Source organism: Barbus barbus (assembly GCF_936440315.1).
Source record: "Barbus barbus genome assembly, chromosome: 48".
Taxonomy (NCBI): Eukaryota; Metazoa; Chordata; class Actinopteri; order Cypriniformes; family Cyprinidae; genus Barbus; species Barbus barbus.
The window spans coordinates 15,502,311-15,528,308 of record NC_136726.1 but is presented as its reverse complement, the minus strand read 5'-3'; the positions used below and the strand labels follow the sequence as shown (position 1 = coordinate 15,528,308).

The 25,998-nt window shown below is 32.7% G+C and overlaps 3 protein-coding genes across 3 annotated transcripts; 1 reads left to right on the top strand and 2 right to left on the bottom strand.

Moving 5' to 3' along the window:
- The first annotated feature begins 318 nt into the window (after nt 1–318).
- LOC306866837 (U6 snRNA phosphodiesterase 1-like) lies at nt 319–2,744 on the top strand. The gene is made up of 7 exons (XM_079412221.1): nt 319–1,093; nt 1,182–1,390; nt 1,467–1,650; nt 1,941–1,994; nt 2,098–2,203; nt 2,288–2,371; nt 2,493–2,744. Exons 1-7 carry the CDS (start codon nt 990–992, stop codon nt 2,601–2,603), a joined length of 852 nt encoding a protein of 283 aa, XP_079268347.1. The 5' UTR covers nt 319–989; the 3' UTR covers nt 2,604–2,744.
- Nucleotides 2,738–9,218, bottom strand: LOC306866835 (lysosomal phospholipase A and acyltransferase-like). The gene is made up of 6 exons (XM_079412218.1): nt 8,886–9,218; nt 6,671–6,827; nt 5,852–5,970; nt 5,672–5,770; nt 5,336–5,560; nt 2,738–4,243 (listed from the first exon to the last, which is right to left on the bottom strand). Exons 1-6 carry the CDS (start codon nt 9,019–9,021, stop codon nt 3,732–3,734), a joined length of 1,248 nt encoding a protein of 415 aa, XP_079268344.1. The 5' UTR covers nt 9,022–9,218; the 3' UTR covers nt 2,738–3,731.
- A 1,371-nt stretch (nt 9,219–10,589) lies between these two features.
- LOC306866834 (phosphatidylcholine-sterol acyltransferase-like) lies at nt 10,590–15,844 on the bottom strand. Its single transcript, XM_079412217.1, has 6 exons — nt 15,611–15,844; nt 15,200–15,356; nt 14,558–14,673; nt 14,381–14,476; nt 12,332–12,556; nt 10,590–11,519 (listed from the first exon to the last, which is right to left on the bottom strand). Exons 1-6 carry the CDS (start codon nt 15,753–15,755, stop codon nt 10,942–10,944), a joined length of 1,317 nt encoding a protein of 438 aa, XP_079268343.1. The 5' UTR covers nt 15,756–15,844; the 3' UTR covers nt 10,590–10,941.
- Nucleotides 15,845–25,998: the final 10,154 nt, after the last annotated feature.

The following is a 25,998-nucleotide window of genomic DNA, read 5'->3' as shown; positions in this document are numbered from 1 at the left end:
CCGTTTGTTTTCTTGTGATGGGAGGTCCAAATCTTTATCAGAATCGGTTCTTTCGAGTGGTTAGTTTCAAGAACCGGTTGAAAACGTACATACGCGCTCATCCGTCCTTTTGAATAAAAAATGTAATCCTAAATAAAACGGATGTCTCGGCTGAAAATAAATAAATAAATAAAACTATTTTTATAAACCCAGTATGTGTCGTTCGTGTGATTAGTTCGAGCTCAGAACCGCTTCGTTCAGATTTGTGAATGAATCATTCTGACCGGTGCTGTGAACCGGTTCAACTGATTCATTGTAAATGATCCGACTCATAAGAATGATTCGTTAACGAATTCTCAAGAGAAATCAGGTCCGCTTAAGACCCCGAGTGATCCCATTGCCTAAATGAATACATAAAGATTTTAATGTAAAAACGTATGGTTTACTATATAGTGCATAATAGAACAAATTAGTGCATAATGAAACAAATTAAACATAATTTCTTACACTTGATTAACTGCTAATTAATAAATAAAAGTAATAATATCCTATTAAGTGAAAAAAAAAATCGTTAATCAGTTTTATTTATAAAATAAAAATTTGACATTTAACACTTAATTTATAACATAATTAAAAAAGAATAATTGTGAACACATGTAGGATAAATTCCTGTATAAAATAAGCTATGCAGCTAATCAGGTATCTGTATGCTATGCTAGTACATAAGCTAAGGAATACAGACATTGGTTATCATTATAACGTAGTTTAAACGGCATTTATTATTACATGATTTTGTAGGAATAGTATTCAGGCACTAAAGAGAGTACCTATTAAAAGTCATTTGAGCCAATGGAGAAGATCGCTTGGGGTCCTAAACGGACTCGATTTGTTTGTTGCAGCGGGGCGCTGTGAAGAAACAGCAACTTTTTTTTTTTTTCAACGGAAGCACTTTGCACGTGAAAAAGTTTAATACTCTGGTGCAGCTTTTTAAAAAGTGTTTTTCTTTTAGCATGATTGTGAATTACAGTAGCAGTTCTGAAGAGGAAACTGGAAGCTCTTCAAAAGATGATTCCTCACCTTTAAGGAAAAGAGGAAAACTTGACACTGAAACCAGGTTTGGTGCGTTTGATCTTCTGTTTCTTGATTTAGTTTTATTTTGATTTGCATCTCCAGAGCTCTAAGTTCCTTTTTTACCTCAATAGCACCAGTGAACCTTTGGATCGTGGATCTGTTAAAAGGAAAGCTGGCAAATCAGCCCACTTGACACCTCGCCTGCCTCTTCCTGACAGCATGAAGGAGATGTTTAGAGAATCTGAAGAACAGTGGATCGATCAAAGTGACGAGCATGAAGGACGCCAGCGGTCCTTCCGGCATGAGCGGGGCAACTGGGCTACATACGTGTTCTGTCCTTGTAAGCATTTTCCTCAGTGTATTATTGAGGTAGACACTGTAATTGTGCTCTGAATGACCTTTAACCCTTTTTTTAGATGATCCTGAGGAGGCCTTTCTGGAGCTACTCAATGAAATGATGGTGGTTGCATCTGCCCACGGTGTCCCTCTGACTTTGTCTGAAGAGTTTCACCTCAGTCTCTCAAAAACTGTGGTCCTGCGGCATCACTGGATCCAACCATTCATCCAGTCCATTCGGACCGGTCTGACACAGTTCCAGAAGTCAGTGCCATCTAATCAAAACCTCATTAGGGTTTTTCACACTGTTTACTCTGGGTTATCATCATTCTGAACACCGTTTATAACCCCAGGAAGAGGAACGTATCACACAAGTTACTTAGAAGCATTAGTTTTTACCTGGGTTTATGTGAAATGTGAAGCAAGATAACCAGGATTGTGTTTATCCGGGGTTTAGAATGACTCATGGTTAACTATTTTAAGTGTGAAAAGACCTACTGTTTCATTACGCCTTATGTTAGATGCCTGGTATCTAAGTCAGATTGTTTTCTCAGGTTTTTCTGCTTGGCTGATAAACTGAGGGTTTATTCTAATCCTGAAAAGACTAGGTACGTCATTACTCTAATATGTTAATGACCCAACTAGGATGTGTGTTATTTATTTCTTCATATCAAATAAGACTGTTTTAATGGCATCACGTTGATTATGCAGGACCTTTCTTGGTATGGAAATCTCCACTGGAAAAACTCAGTTGCTTGAGCTCATCAAAATAGTGGATGAAACCATGAAAGAATTCAACCTTGGCACCTTTTATAAGGTAAAACCTAGCATTGAAATAGATTTGCGAATCAAATACAATCAAATTTGGATACCATTTAACACTCTTCTTTATCTATTTTAGGATCCTTCTTTCCACATAAGCCTTGCTTGGTGTGTGGGCGACCATACGGAAAGACTGAAAAAAACATGTTTATCACAAATGCAGGTAGGAACCCAAACACCGATCTCCACCACAAATTAAACAAGGATGAGTGTTGATTAAAGGCAAAGGTTGTGGTTTGGGCTGTTGACATCTGGACTAAAATAACCTTTGTTTTTTGTCGTAGAGTCTCGTTGATGCGCATGAAGATGGGCCATTTTACATACAGCTCAACTGCACGGAGCTTCGCTGCAAATCGGGAAATAAAGTCTTTCTTTTCCCCCTCCAGTGCTCTTAAAACACTGTTTAGAATGTGAATCTGAAAATTCACAAACATGCATTGCTGTCAACATTTGTGTTTTAAGACTTTTCATATTTAAGCAGAATATAATAAAGATTTGTACTAAAAACTGATGCATAAAGATCTTTGTTACACTTTACAATTTTGGTAAAGAGCATTTTATTGTACATAATTGCAACATGGTGATTCACTAACTTACGAAAAACAGCCAGATCCTGCGTTTGCATTCCACTGAAAAATGCATTACATTTTTACCATCAAGCCATTTTACGAGCAACACACCATATCCTGAAACTGAAGACCTGGTTTCACTTTCCACAGTTGTACCTTAAATACAGTCTTTTGTTTTTATAACAGAACTTAATCTTATAACTCCAATTTTAAATGCAACAAATAACTTGCTTCACAAATCGTTATTCATTATATTCAAGAGGTCAGTACAAAGAAAAAAAAAAAACTGAGCAGAGTTTGTACACGAGTAACATCGGTTAACCCATTGTGGGTCGTGGAACAATTGTAGTCACAGGTTAAGCCGACAAATTGAGCAACAATGAGATATCCAGCAGTCATATTGCACTACATTTGAGGTCTCTTGATAAAAAACATCAAATCAATACTAGTCACAGACAGCCTGATAAATAACCACTTACTTGTTTGACAGAAATACTGCAACGTCAGTACAATTTGGATAGAGAATGCATAAAAAAAAAAAAACACTTTGATTAGATAAAATCAGTAGATTTTAAGAAGTAGGAGGTTAGAGGTTTAAAACGAACAATATTTAAAGATGTAATTGACAAGGTTTAATGGCAGGCAATTGCTATTTCACATGAATCAACTGTAATTTTTGCATTAAAATCTCTATAATATCAAATTGTTCGATTTGAATTAAGCTGTAAAAAAAAAAAAAAAATTCTATAAGTGTTGATTGTGCCCAACAATAGACGACTATTTCACGCTGATCTCCTGATAAACCTGAATTCCACAATAAGGGAACTTTGAAAAATTTAGATAATGTACATCCTCTAGAAGTGACCCATCCCACCCAAAATGCAGAACCGAGTCCTGTCCCTTTGGCAAACCAGAATCTTCAGTTCAAAGTTAAACAGGGGAAGTGTGATGCCATCACGGTGGAAACAGCACCTTCTTGATGTAGTTAACCGTGGTTATATTCAACAGCATGTCAACATGCTCGTTCCCAGGCAGCTCGAACATGTTAACAGGCTGCTTCTGTTGGCCGATCCAGCGTTTGCATTGTGTCGCGCTCAGCAGGTTGACCGTTCCATCTCCATCCCCGTTGATGACGGTGGGATCTGTGTCTGGGAAGTTTGTGTAATTGTATCCCTGAGGTGTGGGGATTCCACTGCCATAAAGGCAGTGCACAGGAACGCCTGGAGGCTGAAGTGCACTGACCAGCGGTTCTGTGTCCTGCCTCATGGCCCAGCCGTCCTCATAGTTGATATCTTTGAAGAAGCGCTGATAGTCTTGGACGGTGTAGCTGGTGTTGGGGGTGGAAACCAGGACCATGTCTTTGGGCCAGGTGTGGGCGTAGGGTAAGAGCCAGACGGTGGAGACGGCCGTTCGCTGCTGGGTGCGGATTTTTAGAGGACTGATGACAGGAATGCGGTTGTTGTCGCCTGTGATGGAACCAAAACCATCAAAAGGTCAAATCAGTGATCGAAAAGGGGTTTTAAAGGGGTTGTTCACTTCACACAGGACTCGTTTCTGCATTTCCATGCATGTTCTCTTATTATTTTTCCATGTAAATATAAATATTGGCAATAAAGCTCTTTCTGACTTCTGATATGTGCTAGACATGTTTGACTGCAAAAACACGTGTTGTATTTGTGTATTTGTATTCCGTTTACGGTTGATTTCATATGGTTTTGAAAAACTTTTATACCATTTTCAAGGTTTTTTTTATTATTCTAAAAATGAAAAATATATATTTTTTTAATATACACTAAAAAAATGGTTTTATTTTAAATAAAACAGATGAATGAATTATGTTTAACAAGAAAATGCCATTTCAGATTTTCTACTTCAAAATTTCAAGTTTAATTTAATGTGTAACTTGCCATTTCTTTATAATTGTTGGTAAAACTTACCAGAAATTCTTTATTTCACTTTATATATTTTTCAAAATAAACTGTTTTTTTACAAATATCATTAACTATACATCTGTATTAAGTAAAGCACTATATAAATAAATGTGACTTGTTTAAATTATTGCATTTTTGAGTTTGCAAACCACATGACAAAAAAGCTTTAAAAATATTAATAAGCAGTTTTGTTAAATAAATAAATTATTTAATAAAATCATTTTTTTTAATTCTAGAATATTAAATAATCATCGTTTATTTAATATAATATTTATAATATTTAATAATCGTTTCCCCAGAAATAACAACACAAGATTATGTCAAAGTACTCGAGGTTTGCTTTTAAAAAAAAATTTGATTTTTTTCTTCATTATGGTATGAGGACAGTTGTATCAATGTGACGGTTTTGACTTTATGCCAACAAAAAATATCAGTTATGTTATTTATAAATTGAACCAAGTTAATTATAACTCAGAAATTAAAGGTGTATTCAAGCAGCTGTATGTGTGAATGAATTTATAATTCATTTTGTATAATTTAATTTGATAACAAAAATGAGAGCCACATCATTGACCTAAAAAAAATAATTTCCCAAAAAACTCCTTCCACAACAAATTTGGCCCATACCTGTTGCCATAACTCTCAGAGTTTTGCCCACTCCGGCCCATGGAGGCCCTAAAGACACATATGCCTTGATGTACCGGTCCTTCCAAGCCTGTGGCTGGTGATTAAGAAAATAGAGTGTGTACATATTCCCCATACTGTGTGCAATGAGAACCACAGGACCACCAGCTTTATTAGCCATCTCCTCAATCATCTGCTGCAGACGCAAGAAGTACTCCTTATTCTCATCTACAGATACAGATCAGGAGAAAAACGTAAGTAGTTAGACATAAAGACAAGAATCAACATGTTCCCCAGAACTTTGTTATTTGTGCACAAACAGATCATGAAGATACTCACTTGGGGCTTTACGCCAGTCATAGGGGGCACCTCGAACATCATCGTCTCTGGTATAACCCCAGTCAACCAATGCTTGTACTATAGTGAAGAAGTACATGCCTGAAACAGACAAAGCTCGTCACAATACCGTTACCAAACAACATACTAACATAATGAAATAAACACCTAATTTGCACCTACCCACACTCTGTTTGCTAGGATCCAGATATTCCAAACTATATGTCTGTCCAAAACCAGGCACTCTGACCTCCACCCCTGGAGGAGCTTCAGTGAGGTGGGTTGAGTGATTGTACAGTAGCCTGCAAACAAAACATATGCTAATTACACATGTGCATATTCAAAGCACGGTATAAAAAGTCATAAGGAGAAAGAGTCAACTTCCAATCTCAAAAAAACGCACAGCATGTCTATATCTTCCAGAAGTATTTTTTATATTCATTTTTCTCAGAGATTTCTAAAAAGTATTTATTAAAGTGTTATAACAAGCCATTAACCAAGCCAACCAGCTACTACTGTAGGTGAATCACAACATTACAAACTTTAATTTTAAACAAAAATCATATTTGAAAATTTTACAAAAAGACAAACGGTATAAGAGGGTGTCCTTACTGAGAGAAAAACTACAATCCCATGAAGCATTGTGAATGATAATTAAATTTAAATGGAGAAATATAAAATTAACATTTAAAGTTGTTAATTATATCTATAGAAACAATATATTTAAAGTTATTGCACACACTTTTGGAAGGATTTGTTCGCTGCAACCATAATCGGATTAAATTTTCTTTTTAGCATCATAGGTAATGTAGTTTTTTACTACATATTTGACTGTTAAACAATTATTTTGAAAATAGGTTAACATAATGTGAATAGGCGCTTCAACAATACCACTGATTTAACAACCAAGAAGAAGGATGCTTGTTTTGGAAAAATGGTATGGATATCAATTGCCACATCACGTGAGCAACTTCCGATTCCTGATGCCCTTTTGCCCTTTACCTCATGTTATCAATCCAGCAGTCAATGGCCACCGGCACCAGCAGCTCCAGGTTGAGCCATAATGTGAAGTAGTCCTCTGTCTTCTTGGAGCAGATGTAGTGCACTACACTAGGTTTGTCAATTTTTGCTTCAAGCTGATTCCCAAGATCTCCTGGAACTATGGAGAAAAGTAATTAGGCTAGCTAAATAATCACTATGAATAAAAATACAAGAGAGCTTACTCAAATATCAATGAGTTTACACAGGAAGCTCAATAAGAAACACTTCAAAAAACTACTAGATATGATCAAGGAACCACTGATTAAAAAGACTTAACACTATCACTATCACTAATCCTGGCCAGTTTGGTCTGGTTTGAAACATTTAACCCCCCAATATACTTCCAAGAATGGTTTCCTGCAATGTTTGCATGTCTTTATCATTGGTCACCACATCCAGAATTATTTTTTCACATATTTAACATGACTAAAAAGAAATTTTTTTGCTCCTGCTATCAGGCGTCATGTAAATATTGGCTAGTCAAATATTGTACTTAATATACTGTTATAGATATTTTTGTAGAAATAATGTACTTAAGCCATCATTTTATTGCGGTATAATGATGTAGTGTAAATTTAGACACAAAGACAAATCTTTTTACACAAAAAGTATCTGATGGAAAATGCAGTCTAGTTTTGATTTGTAACATGGCGAGGTGATTTCCAGCTAGTAGACAAGCTACCATATTCACAAAAAGACTTTAAGGTGGTCTTGGCTACCTAAAAGTGGTATGACCAGCTGTTCTACCAGCTTGGATCAGCAAAAAAAAAAAAAAAAAACAGGTAGAAACCAGGAACCAGTGGGCCATACAAGTTCAAGGAAGTCAAAATGGTTTTTGGAACACATTACCAGATAAAAACCGTCTTGGATCAGCTAAAAACTTGCTATCATGTTCCAAAACACAGATACTAATTTTAGATGGATTCTCCATCAACAGACAATGGTGCATGGAAAGTATGATAATAGTTAGCACATTGTACCATGCTCTAAGATATTTCAAAGTTTATTAGACTTTTAAAGTTAATATGACTAACTAACTAAATTAATTAATTAAAATGAAATAAAATACAAAAAATATGTATTACGACAGTACCATGTCAAAAACATGGTAGGCCTACTTCTATACAATGCTTCTAGAAAGTCTGAAAAAATAATTTATAAAATGTAGTCATAAGTCATAATTTGCCTTTGTGGAATAAAAAATAAATAATATTTTTTTTTTTATGTTTTACTATGACCAGTTTAGGGTTGTAACGATATACCGGTATGACGGTCTATCGCGGTTTGAACGTACACGGTTATTATACAGTAGACATTTGCATATCTACGGTTTAAGAAAAAAAATCGTGAAAAAAATAATAATAATAATAATCTCACCCGCGCATATGCAATTTATTTCGGCTGCTTCACTCTGCTGAAATGACAGACTATGGGAATACTTTGGATATTAAAAAAAAAAAAAAAAAAAAAAAAAAAAAAAAAACACGAACGTGGGGTTGTCCTTGAGGCCAAAATTAAAAGTTGTTACATTTTTTTCCTCAGAAGGGAGGCTTACGTTCATTAAAATGATTTCAAGTTTGTTGCAATAAAGGATTTGTTTACTCAAATAATTTGTTCTTTTAAGAGTCATTGTTACTGATAAGAATTATTGTTTAATATATTATATACCGTGAAACCGTGATATTTTCTGAGACGATTATCATACCGTGAAAATCTCATACCGTTACAACCCTAGACCAGTTGCAAAATCAGCAAAAATAAGTCCTTGATTTTTTTTTTCTCCTCAAGTCATATGACCGCGTCATATGAGAAACCTTGTCAAAGCGAAAATAAACATTTAGACAGAAGAAAATGACAGAAAATAAATCGATGGGCTATTAATGGATTTTTTTACATTCATACTCTCTGACTGTGTTTCGTCGGTAAGTTAAATTCAAATAAAATGCATGGACATGAGATTAAAACTGACTACCGTACATTGGATCTCAAAAACAACTTTTAAGCATCTGAACTACTGAGTTGCCTACCTGGACAACGATAGTGTTGTCTAGTTAGGCAGCGCATTAGGTTTAGAGACCCAGCCCCTATGACATGTAAACAACTGTGACTTGTGTCAAGTACAGAAAAGCAACAGGACATTTCAACACAGAGGATGTGCTGTAATAAACCAACTTACTGAGAACCACAGGCGGTCGGTCCGAGCACACTTTCCCCGGGGAGCATTTCAAACTTATGCTGTCGGTAAATGACACCAACAACAACAACAAACACAGCTGGAGCGACGCGAGGATCAACCGATGGCAGGAAAGCATCTCTTTCAGTGGCTCTCACCTTTGCTGGATTACTGGCTCAAGAGTGCATTTGTGTTTATGTGTCCATCGCGAGGTCTGAGAGGGATCTGAGAAGCTCTCTTCTGGATCTGCGGGATGAGTAGACAATGTGGAGATCATGTAATAGGTGTTTATAAAGCAGCTAGACGCTAATAAACAATGGCAGAACGCATCGAGTCGGTGGGTGGAGCTTTGAGAGACAGCTCGATTATGGCAAAAAATGCTGCAAGAATTGATGTAACAGAGCACGTGTTATCTGTATGTAATCATGCATACCTCAGATGTCAATTTCGAAATAATTGTGTGCTGTCTTGCTAATTAAGGACTACAAGGACTGACTCTGTCGTTTGTTTCAGAACAACAGGTGAAAACCTATTCAAATAGTATATACCTTATCATTTTTTAATCAGAAAACCCATAGCAAATTAGCCTGAATGACACGATTTAGTTTTATTCGCACAGATCATCAGAATAAAAAAAAAAATGTTAAATGCTTGTATTAAATAATTGAAATCTCTTTCTCAATTAATTTTAATAAAATGTATTTTATTTAAAAACAGTGCTAAATTAGTATTATTTATACACTACTATAGTGTTTATTAATCTTTTTTATATTGTCAGTTTTCATTTTACTTTTATGTTGTTATGTGCTTTTTACATTTTTATTCATTATTTTTCTGTATATATTTATTTGTATTTAAGTTTTAGCATTAGTAATTTTGGCATTTCAGCTAAACATTTCCAATAGTTATGTAAAATTATATAAACATTCTATTTGCTTAATAATAAAATAGAAATTGACAAGCATTTCTCACTGTCATTTAAATAGCTAATAAACTACAAATTAATACAAACTTTATACACATTTAAAAATCAAAAACGAAATAAAATAGCGAAAGCACACAACAAAATTACTAATACTTTAAATAAAAGTTAAAAATGAAAAAATAAAATGTAATTAAAATATTGAATATTATAATAGTATACCAATGACACTAAAATAACACTGCTACTACCGGAAGTAGGACACTTTATATATAAGATTTTAATGAGAATGTGTTCTTATTGTTTTGTTGTGTAGCAAGCATAAAAGCAATAAAAACCTATAATCCAAAAGCAGTCAAATTTGTGTTATATTGTGCGTGTAGTCACGGGTTAAGGGGATGACCATTGAATTATTGTCATATTGCACATGCAGGTTGCTTGTTTCACTCCCTATGAGGATGATGTCCAAAGATCATAGAGGTTTAAGGAGGAAAAAAATACCAAACCGAGTTACTGATTAAAAGAATTACCACCAAAATATCTCTATTTCAAGAGAAACAATCAATTATTTTTTCCAACAACAATCAAGAATGGATTCCCTGGCAAAACATCTGCCTGCTTCTGCGTGAACTCTGAACCTTTGTCTAACACATTTTCATTTGTTGTTTGCAAAAAGCTGATGTGTATCAGACTTAGAACTCCTAAACTGGTTCAAAGGTTACAGAGTTCAGCAAATATTATCTGTACTGTGTACAGACAGGCATATGAAAAACATGGACACATATGAATAAACATTTATATATTTATTGTAAGCATTGGTTAAACTAGTATCTTAATGTCACAGACTAAAAAACATATGATCCTTAACATATATATGAAATGGGATTAACATATTACGGTATCATAGACAGTTTAAATTTTGCTATATTATACAAAAAAGAAACATCTAGTACATTTCAGACTTTAAGAGCTATGGTGGCAATAATCTATAATGTACAGATTAAATACATTTGATAAATTCTGTATAATGCACTGTAACAAACAAGTATATCATGTCTATTAATATAAATTAAAGCAATACAAAGAGATGACTTTTGTACAAGAGATCAGGACACTTCTAATGCAGTTGGGAAAATGTCACACAAAACCTAGGCTAAGAGATGGAGGCTCTTCAGAGCTGTCGTCTGTTTTCTCATGGTACTTTCCCTCCAAAATTCTCTGGATTGCTGTGAGAACCTTGTGACTGAAGACCATGTCCAAATGAGCCATGCCTCTGAACTCTGTCACGTGCACGGCCTGTTCCTGTTTCCCTATCCAGCGCTTACAGAGACTCATGCTGCGGCTGCCGACGGTGTCATCTCCGTCATCGTAAATAATATCTTTGGGGTCGGCGTTTGGAAACTGTTCGTCGTACACGTACGTGACGGGTGTAGGGAGGCCCACCCCATAGAGGCAGTAGACCTCGACGCCAGGTGTGGGCAGACCGGCGGTGAGATTTTTGGTGTCCTCCCACATGTACCAGCCGTCCTCAAAATTGATGTCTTTGAAGAACTGTTGATAGTCCTGGTTGGTGTAGTTGAAAAAGGGGGTTGAGATGAAGGTGTGGTCTTTGGGCCAAGCCTCTTCAGAAGGGATCATCCACGGATTTGTGGTGGTCATCCGTTGCTCTTCGCGGATTTTTATATTGGACACAAATGGTATGCCATCATTTTCACCTAAAAAGGCATAAAATAAAGACCAAAACTCAGCTTAAATGTTTTATACATGTCAAAAAAAAATTTGGTCACCCAAAATTAAAATTATATTAAAATTGAAGTATTGTTTACAATTAAAATAATCAGTATTTTATACATTTAGTAGTCATACAAAAGATTTCTATTTCGGAATAAATGCTGTTTTTTAACTTTATATTCACCAGAGACTCCTGAAAAAAAAAAATCAGTTTCCACACAAATATATATATAGTTTTTTTTATTTCAGATAATTGATAAGGCAATATTTATCATTTTCATTTAAAGTTGAAGCACCAAAATAATTTAAACTAAATAAACTAAAACTTAATAAAAACTATGTAGACATATATAAAAAAAACTAATAAAGAAGATCAAAACACAACAAAATTACTAAAACGTCAAATAAATTTTATTTACAACAGAAAAAAAATATAATTCAGAATATTTACACAAACTATAATAGTATATGAATTATCAGGGTTGCAAAGAGACAGAAAATTTTCAGTAAATTTTGGGAAAAAATTTCTCCCCTTTGCAACCCTAGAAATTATACTAAAATAACATTGCTACTAATGGATTAATGGCACTTACTGAATATTTTAAATTAATTTATAGTATTTTAAATGAATGCTGTTCTTTTGAACGTCTTTTGAAAACATCACATCACAAAATATATTAAAATAGAAAACAGTTATTTTAAATGTTAACTATTTCATAATGTTACTGTTTAACTGTATTTTTCATTAAAAAATTGTAGCTGACAGTATTTATGGATAATGTTTTCTTTACTGTACCTGATGCTAAGACTCTGAGGGGTTTCACAGCGCCACCCCAAGGTGCTCCCAGAGAGATGAAGCTCTTAATGTAGTGGTCTTTCCAGTGCTGAGTCTGCTGGTTGAGGAAATACAGGATGTAGTTGTTGCCCATGCTGTGGCCCAGAAGGTAGACTGGTTGCTTGTACTCATCATGCATCTCCTCCACCAGGTTCTTCAAATGTGAAAAATACTCCTCCTGCTCATCTATACGATACCAAACAGAAACATTCACATGAACTATTTCATTTTATTGTGTGTGCGTGTGTATGTATATATATATATATAGCCATGGCCAAAAATATCGGCACCCTTGGTAAATATGATCAAAGAAGGCTGTGAAAATTAATCTGCATTGTTAATCCTTTTGATCTTTTATTTAAAAAAATAAATAAATCACAAAAATCTAACCTTTCATTGGATAAGAATTTAAAATGGGGGGAAATATCATTATGAAATAAATGTTCTTATGAGTAAAATATCTCTGAAGTACATTCCCATTCATATTCACAATTTTGAGCACTCCAGGGTGATTATGAACATGAAATTATCCAGCCATGGCTTCCTGTTTCACAGAAATATAAATAGGAGGGAAAACAAAGCCCAAATTCCCTTAATCATCCATCACAATGAGAAAAACTAAAGAATATATTTCTGCTGTGCAGCAAAAGATAATTGAGCTTCATAAATTAGTGAAGTGGCTTTAAGAAAAGAGCTAGAGCAGTGAAAATTCCTATTTCCACCATCAGGGCAATAATTAATAATTTCCAATCAACATAAAATGTTACGAAACTGCCTGGAAGAGGACGTGTGTCTATATCGTCCTAATGCACGGTGAGAAGGAGAGTTTGAGTAGCTAAATACTCTCCAAGGACTACAGCTAGAGAACTGCAGAAAATAGTTGCGTCTCGGGGTCAGAAAACCTTAAAAAAATGGTCAAACAGCCCCGACATCACCACATGTTGCTTGGGAGGGTTTCAAGAAAAATTCTCCTAGCTCATTGAAAAATAATCTCCAGCATATTCAGTTATCAGACACGACTGGTACTTCAAATGGGACTGGCTTCTATGGTCAGATGAAACTAAAAAATAAGCTTTTTAGCAGCAAACACTCAAGATGGGTTTGGTGAACACAGGGATAAAAAGTACCCCATGTGTACAATGAAATATACTGCTGTATTTGTGATGTTGTGGGCCTACATTTATGCTGGAGGTCCTGGACATCTTGTTTAGACACATGGCATCACTGATTCTATCAAATACCAACAGATAAAAAAAAATCAATAATTGACTGACTCTTATAAAATCTTATAATGGGCCATGTTTGGATCTTCCAACCGTAAAATAATCCAAACACAAACCTCAAAAACAACACAAAAATGGGTCACTGAGCACAAAACCAAGCTTCTGCTATGGCCATTCCAGTCTTCTGACCTGAACCCTGTAGAAAATGAGTGAGGTGAACTGAAGAGAAGAAGCACCGTCATGGAGCTGGGAATCTGAGGGATCTGGAGAGATTCTGGATGAAGGAATGGTCTCTGATCTCTTGTCAGGTGTTCTCTAACCTCATCAGGCATTATAGCAGAAAATTTAGAGCTGTTAAACTGGCAAATGGAGGTTTCAAAAAGTATTGAATAAAAGGGTGCCGTTAATTGTGGCCAATGTGTATTAGAAAAAAACATTTATTTCATAATTCCATTTATTTCAATATTTCCCCCCCATTTTAAATTCTTATTATCCAATGAAAGTTTAGATTTTTTTAAATAAAAGATCAAGAACATTAACAATGCAGATTAACTTTCACACAGTTAATTAATCTGCACAGTTTGGCTCAAACCCTAATCAAACACTCCAACCTGTCATTTTCATGTAATCCTGAAGACCTTGATTCTTATGGTCATGCATATTGATTTGAGTTGGAGTTGAACTCTGTTGACTGTTGAGTAGTCCTGATGTAGTGAGTGCAGTCAACTATTTGTTTCTGCGCTATGGCGAAATATTTGTTGCTGCCCGTCACTGTGATTTCACTTACTTGGAGCGATTCTCCAGTCATACGGAGCACCACGTACAGTCTCATTTCGCTCATATCCAATGCTGACCAAATGCTGAACCATGGTATGAAAGTAACCTACAAAAAATATGTAAATCAGTATAAAAATACAAGATATTGTAAGGAAAGGAGTTCATTGAGATTTTACTGTATACTCACCTGTCAGTTTGTTTAAGTCAAGAAACTCTATAGGGTGCGTCTGCCCAAATCCAGGGACCCTGACTTCCACCCCGGGAGCATTAGACGTCTTCCGAGTTGTCCTGTTGTACACAATTCTACACAAAATAAACAAATGTTACAATCTGAGTCAACGAAAAACAAGAAAATATATTCTGTCAAGGTTACAAAAGCAGGGTGGCTTTTGTTCAAATATATCAGAGCTTCTGATAACCTGATTCAACATTACCCTAGTTAGGACAGTAGAGAGCTACTAAATATTGATTATGATACACTGGCCTGTCTTATGACATCAGTCTCTGAGAACCCTCCAAAAACAATACACAAAAGGTCAATGACCTGAAATACAGAACTGAGGATGATTAGGGAACAGCAGTCAATAAATCAGAGGTACCTAGAAAGGGTTGCTCTGTGAATTTGCGCACATGAGACAAAACAAGTTTAAAAATTGAGTAATACTACATTGCAAGCATAAAAGTAGAGATATATAAGCACATACACAAACACACTACAGCTCAAGTTTTTTTGTTTTAAAAGAAATTAATACTTTTATTCAGCAAGGCTGCATTAAAGTTTTAGTAACTGTAAAGTGGCCTAATTTATAATGTTACAACGTGAGTTTACCTTATATTATCAATCCAGCAGTCAACTCCAATGGGCATAAACATGTTTAGGTCAATCCACAGAGGGAACCAGTCCTCGGTTTTCTTGTAACACAGCCAGTGTACCAGTGTGGGCTTGTCTATTTTGGCCTCAAGGCGATTACCCAGATTTCCAGGTACTGTTAAAAAGTCAAACATTTAAAATTTAAAGACTAACTTTATCAGATACATATTTTGTTGTCAACGGTAGACCTTGCAACAATCTGTACACATAATATGGATTTTAACTGGTCTAAAAGTACATGACAGGTCAATCTGTTAACTTCTATAGCATGCCTCATGTAATATTTTATATGTTTCCCTACTAATTTAATTAACACATTAAACAAACTCTCAACTTAAACATCCAAACCATTAACGTAGGATTGCTTACCTATGATAAGAGGAGGAGTGCTGTTATTTATGACATGAGGTTTGGCCGTCGGAGGGAAGATAACGTTAAATAACCAGAATCCAGAGGTCTGGTGCAGTGCAATCAGAAAAAATGCAATGCATTTGAAGGACCGCAAATGTCCCATTGTGTTTGTTTCTGTGTTGGCTATCTGCTTCTGATTCCAGCGGCTTCAGTTCGTATCTATTAATGCGTTCGTCTTCGTCCAATGAGGCGTCGCGAGGGGGCGGTGAGTGCATCAGACCGTAAACACTCTGAAAGAGCTCCTACTGTGTGTGGTGATTACATTATTAGGATATATTTCAATGACAATAAGTTTAGGTGTAAAAAAATGAACTTGGGTCGATCAAAGGCACAATAAAAATCATGAGTGTGTTGAAAAGATAAGCACCTGTTAATTCACGTCAAAATGTGTAAAAATGTGTGTTGATTTTTAAAATTATATGTAAAAATAATAAAAAACTTGTTCTGGAGAACAAACGTTCTTCCAGTCTGTTTTTTTAATATTAATATTCTAAAAAAAAACGCTAGCACATTCACGGAACGTTTTTCTGGAACGTTTTAGATGGAACGTTTTTTACTCAGTTCAGAACGTTCAGAGAACATTCAAAAGTTGCATTAATGTTTGCAAAATTATAAAATGGAATGTTCTCTAAACGTTTGTATACAAACACGAAAAACGATTTAAACCATTTAAAAAACTGGAGGCTATGAACGTTTAGAGAACATCCCAAAATAAAGTTTTCATAACTCACAGGGAACGTTAGCAAAACGTTCTTAGAAATTGTTTTGTTAGCTACAATCTGGCAGTACGTTAAAAACAGAATACTACACATACAACAAAAAGAAAAAATCGGAAAGTGAAAAGGTAGAATAAGCAAATACATTTTGCTGCAGGATCTTTAGTAGTATAAGTATAAACTTTAATAAGTTAAATAAATAATGTTTTGATATGTTTTATAGATTTACAATAATTTTATAATATTAGTATTTTTTATAATTCTTACTTATATTTATAAATATAAAATTTTAATTTAATTCAATTCAAAATAATAATAATCAAAAAGTTATTTTAGAGAAAAAGAAAACTGTCGACTCCACCCCCGTATTGTTACGTCAGCGATCCCTCGCCATGGAAACCAAATTGCGGGACGTAAACAAGTAGCAGGGTTCTCTTACTGCCATTAGTTATTATAAACTTCGCCGGAGAAGAGATTCACTTTATTAAACTGTAAGTTCTCATATGCACTGATATCTTCCTTAACGCAAAAATAAAACCCATATATGTCGCTTTAACCATCTGTCAGATACGGCGGTAAAGTTAGTTTTACGTTTGACATTCATTAGACATTCGGTTTCATTTCAGTTAAACTCTTAACGCCTGTTAGGTTTCAAGCCGTAACTAACTCAGATTGACATAAATATTTGTCCTTTACGTTGCACAAGGCTTAATTTTTTGAAAAAAAAATTATGAAAAATTAACCATATAAATTAATTAAACAATTTAACTACATTACATTATACCGTAAAACCAATACTAAAATGTTCTGAAAAACATCCCTGTTATTGCACAAGGCTCTGTTTTTGGAATTAGCATGTTATGCATTTTATAATAATTTTACAACTTTTAATGTATGCAATAATACAAATACATTAAACAACAATACCATCTGATTTTAAGGTATCTTACCAACTGTAAAATATTCAGAATATTATTCCCTATAATGCACAAGGCTTGGTTTTTCAGATTATGGATTTATTGTTTTTATATACAGTATAGAATCCATATTTGTCATGTTTTATGTACTGTACCTACTCAAATTAATTAAACTCTGACACCGTTGGAGATATAGATATCAAACCAACTGTAAAATATTCAGAATATTATTCCCTATAATGCACAAGGCTTGGTTTTTCATATTATGGATTTATTGTTTTTATACACAGTATAGAATCCATATTTTTCATGTTTATGTACTGTACCTACTCAAATGAATTAAACTTTGACACCGTTGGAGATAAAGATATCAAAACAACTGTAAAATATTCAGAATATTATTCCCTATAATGCACAAGGCTTATTTTTTATGATTGTCTTTGTTTTTATATACAGTCCACAATCCATATTTCTCATGTTTTATGTACTGTACCTACTCAAATGAATTAAACTCTGACACCGTTGGAGATATAGATATCAAACCAACTGTAAAATATTCAGAATATTATTCCCTATAATGCACAAGGCTTGGTTTTTCAGATTATGGCTTTATTGTTTTTATATACAGTCCACAATCCATATTTTTCATGTTTTATGTACTGTACCTACTCAAATGAATTAAACTCTGACACCGTTGGAGATAAAGATATCAAAACTACTGTAAAGTATTCAGAATATTATTCCCTATAATGCACAAGGCTTGGTTTTTCAGATTATGGCTTTATTGTTTTTATATACAGTCCACAATCCATATTTTTCATGTTTTATGTACTGTACCTACTCAAATGAATTAAACTCTGACACCGTTGGAGATAAAGATATCAAAACTACTGTAAAGTATTCAGAATATTATTCCCTATAATGCACAAGGCTTATTTTTTTATGATTATGTCTTTATTGTTTTTATATACAGTATAGAATCCATATTTGTCATGTTTTATGTACTGTACCTACTCAAATTAATTAAACTCTGACACCGTTGGAGATATAGATATCAAACCAACTGTAAAATATTCAGAATATTATTCCCTATAATGCACAAGGCTTATTTTTTATGATTATGTCTTTATTGTTTTTATATACAGTATAGAATCCATATTTGTCATGTTTTATGTACTGTACCTACTCAAATTAATTAAACTCTGACACCGTTGGAGATATAGATATCAAACCAACTGTAAAATATTCAGAATATTATTCCCTATAATGCACAAGGCTTGGTTTTTCATATTATGGATTTATTGTTTTTATACACAGTATAGAATCCATATTTCTCATGTTTTATGTACTGTACCTACTCAAATGAATTAAACTCTGACACCGTTGGAGATATAGATATCTAAACTACTGTAAAATATTCAGAATATTATTCCCTATAATGCACAAGGCTTGGTTTTTCAGATTATGGCTTTATTGTTTTTATACACAGTCCACAATCCATATTTTCCATGTTTTATGTACTGTACCTACTCAAATGAATTGAACTCTGATACCGTTGGAGATAAAGATATCAAAACTACTGTAAAATATTCAGAATATTATTCCCTATAATGCACAAGGCTTATTTTTTATAATTATGTCTTTATTGTTTTTATATACAGTATAGAATCCATATTTTTCATGTTTTATGTACTCTACCTACTCAAATGAATTAAACTCTGACACCGTTGGAGATATAGATATCTAAACTACTGTAAAATATTCAGAATATTATTCCCTATAATGCACAAGGCTTGGTTTTTCAGATTATGGATTTATTGTTTTTATATACAGTATAGAATCCATATTTGTCATGTTTTATGTACTGTACCTACTCAAATTAATTAAACTCTGACACCGTTGGAGATATAGATATCAAACCAACTGTAAAATATTCAGAATATTATTCCCTATAATGCGCAAGGCTTGGTTTTTCATATTATGGATTTATTGTTTTTATACACAGTATAGAATCCATATTTTTCATGTTTATGTACTGTACCTACTCAAATGAATTAAACTTTGACACCGTTGGAGATAAAGATATCAAACCAACTGTAAAATATTCAGAATATTATTCCCTATAATGCACAAGGCTTGGTTTTTCAGATTATGGCTTTATTGTTTTTATATACAGTCCACAATCCATATTTTTCATGTTTTATGTACTGTACCTACTCAAATGAATTAAACTCTGACACCGTTGGAGATAAAGATATCAAAACTACTGTAAAGTATTCAGAATATTATTCCCTATAATGCACAAGGCTTGGTTTTTCAGATTATGGCTTTATTGTTTTTATATACAGTCCACAATCCATATTTTTCATGTTTTATGTACTGTACCTACTCAAATGAATTAAACTCTGACACCGTTGGAGATATAGATATCAAAACTACTGTAAAATATTCAGAATATTATTCCCTATAATGCACAAGGCTTATTTTTTTATGATTATGTCTTTATTGTTTTTATATACAGTATAGAATCCATATTTGTCATGTTTTATGTACTGTACCTACTCAAATTAATTAAACTCTGACACCGTTGGAGATATAGATATCAAACCAACTGTAAAATATTCAGAATATTATTCCCTATAATGCACAAGGCTTATTTTTTATGATTATGTCTTTATTGTTTTTATATACAGTATAGAATCCATATTTGTCATGTTTTATGTACTGTACCTACTCAAATTAATTAAACTCTGACACCGTTGGAGATATAGATATCAAACCAACTGTAAAATATTCAGAATATTATTCCCTATAATGCACAAGGCTTGGTTTTTCATATTATGGATTTATTGTTTTTATACACAGTATAGAATCCATATTTCTCATGTTTTATGTACTGTACCTACTCAAATGAATTGAACTCTGACACCGTTGGAGATATAGATATCTAAACTACTGTAAAATATTCAGAATATTATTCCCTATAATGCACAAGGCTTGGTTTTTCAGATTATGGCTTTATTGTTTTTATACACAGTCCACAATCCATATTTTCCATGTTTTATGTACTGTACCTACTCAAATGAATTGAACTCTGATACCGTTGGAGATAAAGATATCAAAACTACTGTAAAATATTCAGAATATTATTCCCTATAATGCACAAGGCTTATTTTTTATAATTATGTCTTTATTGTTTTTATATACAGTATAGAATCCATATTTTTCATGTTTTATGTACTCTACCTACTCAAATGAATTAAACTCTGACACCGTTGGAGATAAAGATATCAAACCAACTGTAAAATATTCAGAATATTATTCCCTATAATGCACAAGGCTTGGTTTTTCAGATTATGGATTTATTGTTTTTATATACAGTATAGAATCCATATTTGTCATGTTTTATGTACTGTACCTATTCAAATGAATTAAACTCTGACACCGTTGGAGATATAGATATCAAAACTACTGTAAAATATTCAGAATATTATTCCCTATAATGCACAAGGCTTATTTTTTATAATTATGTCTTTATTGTTTTTATATACAGTATAGAATCCATATTTTTCATGTTTTATGTACTCTACCTACTCAAATGAATTAAACTCTGACACCGTTGGAGATATAGATATCAAAACTACTGTAAAATATTCAGAATATTATTCCCTATAATGCACAAGGCTTATTTTTTATAATTATGTCTTTATTGTTTTTATATACAGTATAGAATCCATATTTGTCATGTTTTATGTACTCTACCTACTCAAATGAATTAAACTCTGACACCGTTGGAGATAAAGATATCAAACCAACTGTAAAATATTCAGAATATTATTCCCTATAATGCACAAGGCTTGGTTTTTCAGATTAGGGCTTTATTGTTTTTATATACAGTCCACAATCCATATTTTTCATGTTTTATGTACTCTACCTACTCAAATGAATTAAACTCTGACACCGTTGGAGATATAGATATCTAAACTACTGTAAAATATTCAGAATATTATTCCCTATAATGCACAAGGCTTGTTTTTTATAATTATGTCTTTATTGTTTTTATACACAGCATAGAATCCATATTTTTCATGTTTTATGTACTCTACCTACTCAAATGAATTAAACTCTGACACCGTTGGAGATAAAGATATCAAAACTACTGTAAAATATTCAGAATATTATTCCCTATAATGCACAAGGCTTGGTTTTTCAGATTATGTCTTTATTGTTTTTATATACAGTATAGAATCCATATTTTTCATGTTTTATGTACTCTACCTACTCAAATGAATTAAACTCTGACATTGTTGGAGATATAGATATCTAAACTACTGTAAAATATTCAGAATATTATTCCCTATAATGCACAAGGCTTGGTTTTTCAGATTATGGCTTTATTGTTTTTATATACAGTCCACAATCCATATTTTTCATGTTTTATGTACTCTACCTACTCAAATGAATTAAACTCTGACATTGTTGGAGATATAGATATCTAAACTACTGTAAAATATTCAGAATATTATTCCCTATAATGCACAAGGCTTATTTTTTATGATTGTCTTTATTGTTTTTATATACAGTACAGAATCCATATTTTTCATGTTTTATGTACTCTACCTACTCAAATGAATTAAACTCTGACACCGTTGGAGATATAGATATCAAAACTACTGTAAAATATTCAGAATATTATTCCCTATAATGCACAAGTCTTGGTTTTTCAGATTATGGCTTTATTGTTGTTATATATGGTACTGAAACTGTATTTTTAATGTTTTAGATACTGTACCTACTTAAATGAATTAAACTCTGACACCGTTGGAGATAAAGCCATCAAAACAACTGTAAAATATTCAGAATATTATTCTGGCTGATGCAGAAGGCTTTTTTCTTGATTATTAATCTCATACGTCCTGACCCTTGATTTATTTTATGTACAGAACTGCTATAAATCCATTACACTTATACACTGTTTGAGCTGAAGAAATTAAGACAACTGTATATTTCTGGGAATACAACTTTTTTAAATAATAATTTACTATAGGAACAGTATTTAAAAGGTCAAAAAAAAAAAAAAAAAACACTTCCGAAACCATTTTAAAACCCCACAAGTCTCATTCTGCAATTTTGCTAGAGTTAAAAATATTTGTGTTGAATGGTTTAGGCTACAGGGTTTGAAAAATGTACATGAAGAGTTCCAAACGCATCATTTCCAAAACAAGCATAGTGCAATATAGAGTTAAATATTCAGGGCAATTGCATAATATTCAAAATTAGCTTTATTTTTAAATATTGTAAAGGCAATAAAATGCAATGTAAATCAACAGTAAAAACAAAAAAGCACTGTAATACACACACACACAAACACACACATATACATATAATATGAATAGGTATTGTAAGTAATATTATTTAGAGAATGAAAAATCCAGTGAACTTTATAGTCTGCTGTGTTTACAAAGATAGGAAAAAGATTTTGCTGACAAGGTGTTATAGTGCAGGAAAACTAAATAGGTACCAACACATTGTAAATGAAATTAAATAAAACAATAAAACCAAAGTATGGAAGTTATTTAAAGTAGACAATGGGCATAATTACAATAATATGGATTTTGCAAAATTCCGTAGTTTTTACAAAATAATTCTGACAACTGTGGTTGTCAGAATTATTTTGTAAAAAATACAGAAAAACTGTAAACACATTTACAGAACAAAACTGTAAAATTTACAGTATTAAAGTGTAATTTACAAACAGGGACGGACATTTGAATGTAAACCACTAAATTCTCAAATGTAAATATTACTAATACAACCCAACAAAATATTGAACCTTTTGTAAATGGTCTCTCAAACATTCAATCCAATCCTCCATGTACGTCAACATTACTCGTTCTCATTTCATGCTTTGGCATAGCATTTGGATATTACCTTATAAATATGTTTTGCTAATAAAGTCAAATAAGTACTTTATAAAATTATTCACATATGTTATCCAGTAAATGCAGCTGTTATATTCATAGAGTTTGTGATAAAAGTACCTTTTGCAACGTATTACTTGAAGATATTGAACATTTATTTTTCTTTTGCCCATTTCCTATTTCATTTTGTGTTTACTTTAAAATACACATGCCACATATAAACATTAAACATAAAGAAAGCCCTTAATTTAGAACATCATGATATTTTATTTTGTTTTCAAAACCATATTTCTCAGATTTTCTTTTTATTAATGTAATGTTATTTTTTCTAGAAACGTTAGGGTTAGTTAAGTAAAAAAATATATATATTATACTATATATTACCTTTTGTAACACTGAATTCAAAATATATTTTTAATCTCTTTCTAGTATGAAATCAGAAAATAAGAAGCTTATAAAAACAAAAATTGTAAAGCTTTTTTTATAATCTGATAAATTGGTGTATAATAAGGAATAATAATTAGCATAATTTACAGATGTGCTGATACCTTTATCTCCATTAAGTGGGTACAGAATATAAAACATGAAAAATAAAATTTCAGTACTGTATATAGAAATAATAAATAATTACTTTGAAAAAAGAAAAAGCCTTGTGCATTATTTTTACAGTTGGTTTGATATCTTTATGTCAAATGGTGTCAGAGTTTAATGAATTTAAGATGGTACAGATGTATAAAACATGAAAAACATGGATCCAGTACCATATATAAAAACAATAAAGCCATAATCTGAAAAACCAAGCCTTGTGCATTATAGGGAATAATTTTCTGAATATTTTACAGTTGGTTTGATATCTTTATCTCCAACGGTGTCAGAGTTTAATTCATTTGAGTAGGTACAGTACATAAAACATAAAAAATATGGATTCTGTACTGTATATAAAAACAATAAAGACAATCATAAAAAATAAGCCTTGTGCATTATAGGGAATAATATTCTGAATATTTTACAGTTGGTTTGATATCTTTATCTCCAACGGTGTCAGAGTTTAATTAATTTGCTTAGGTACAGTACATAAACATGAAAAATATGGATTCTATACTGTATATAAAAACAATAAAGACATAATATGAAAAACCAAGCCCTGTGCATTATAGGGAATAATATTCTGAATACTTTACAGTAGTTTTGATATCTTTATCTCCAACGGTGTCAGAGTTTAATTCATTTGAGTAGGTACAGTACATAAAACATGACAAATATGGATTCTATACTGTATATAAAAACAATAAATCCATAATCTGAAAAACCAAGCCTTGTGCATTATAGGGAATAATATTCTGAATATTTTACAGTTGGTAAGATACCTTAAAATCAGATGGTATTGTTGTTTAATGTATTTGTATTATTGCATACATTAAAAGTTGTAAAATTATTATAAAATGCATAACATGCTAATTCCAAAAACAGAGCCTTGTGCAATAACAGGGATGTTTTTCAGAACATTTTAGTATTGGTTTTACGGTATAATGTAATGTAGTTAAATTGTTTAATTAATTTATATGGTTAATTTTTCATAATTTTTTTTCAAAAAATTAAGCCTTGTGCAACGTAAAGGACAAATATTTATGTCTATCTGAGTTAGTTACGGCTTGAAACATAACAGGCGTTAAGAGTTTAACTGAAATGAAACCGAATGTCTAATGAATGTCAAACGTAAAACTAACTTTACCGCCGTCTGTCAGATACCAGTATGTGTATGGCTTGTTTTAGATGGAAGTGTTTGCGTGAAGAGGACGTTACTATAACAGATGATGAAGAGAGAGCGAGGGATCTGGAGAGCAGCCTGTCTAACATACGAATAACCCCTACAGTCACACACGTGAGGTTACTAAAGTTGTTAGAGCAATGTTCAGCGTTTCTCCATAGGAGTTCCTCTCACGTGCACACGCTGAATGTTTACAGTGGTCTTAATCATTATCCACAAACATGGGTGGTATATCAGGTCATGCACTATTAGAGTAGCAGACCAAGGTCGCCAAACACCTTTAACTCTTTACTTTAACAAAACGATAGGGTACATTAGTGCATGCAGAAGCCACCGTGGCCTCATTGTATAGTATGCTATATTGTAACTCAAGAATAAATCTCATGAAGCCTGACAATAACACATCCAGTTCAGGGTTATTATAGTTTACTAAAACTAAAATCATGAAAAATACCTTAACTGAAATAAAACAAACAATAACTGAAATAAAGTCAAATATAAAAATCTTAAAACATTTTTTATTTCAGCTATTTTCAATAAAGTAATAGTGTAAAAAATACAAATGAATAAAAACGACATAAATACTAATAAAAATGACAAAAACACAACAAAATTACACAGCAACACAACATACCTTTTAATAAATTAAAATAAAATAATATTTATATTAATATTTATAAAATAATAATTATTAAATGGGCATTAAAAAAAAGGCCTGACATATTAAAAGTTGAATTTTGTAGTTCCTGAGCATGTCAGATGGACTTTTATAGTCATATTCGCACAGATGGTCTAGCAAGAAGAATCGAGAAGCCTTTCGAAATTACAGAAACCTTTGAAGATCGCACTGACTTCCTATTTTATCGACACGTTTTTTATGGAAAGCAAATAAAAGTGGTTCGGGCTGGAGAGGCTCTAGAACAACGGTCTCTACAGGTCATGCTCTCTCAACAAACAGCTTCGACCGTTAAGCAGTTTAACCCAATATTATCTTACAGGTATAACATTAATCAACAATATACTA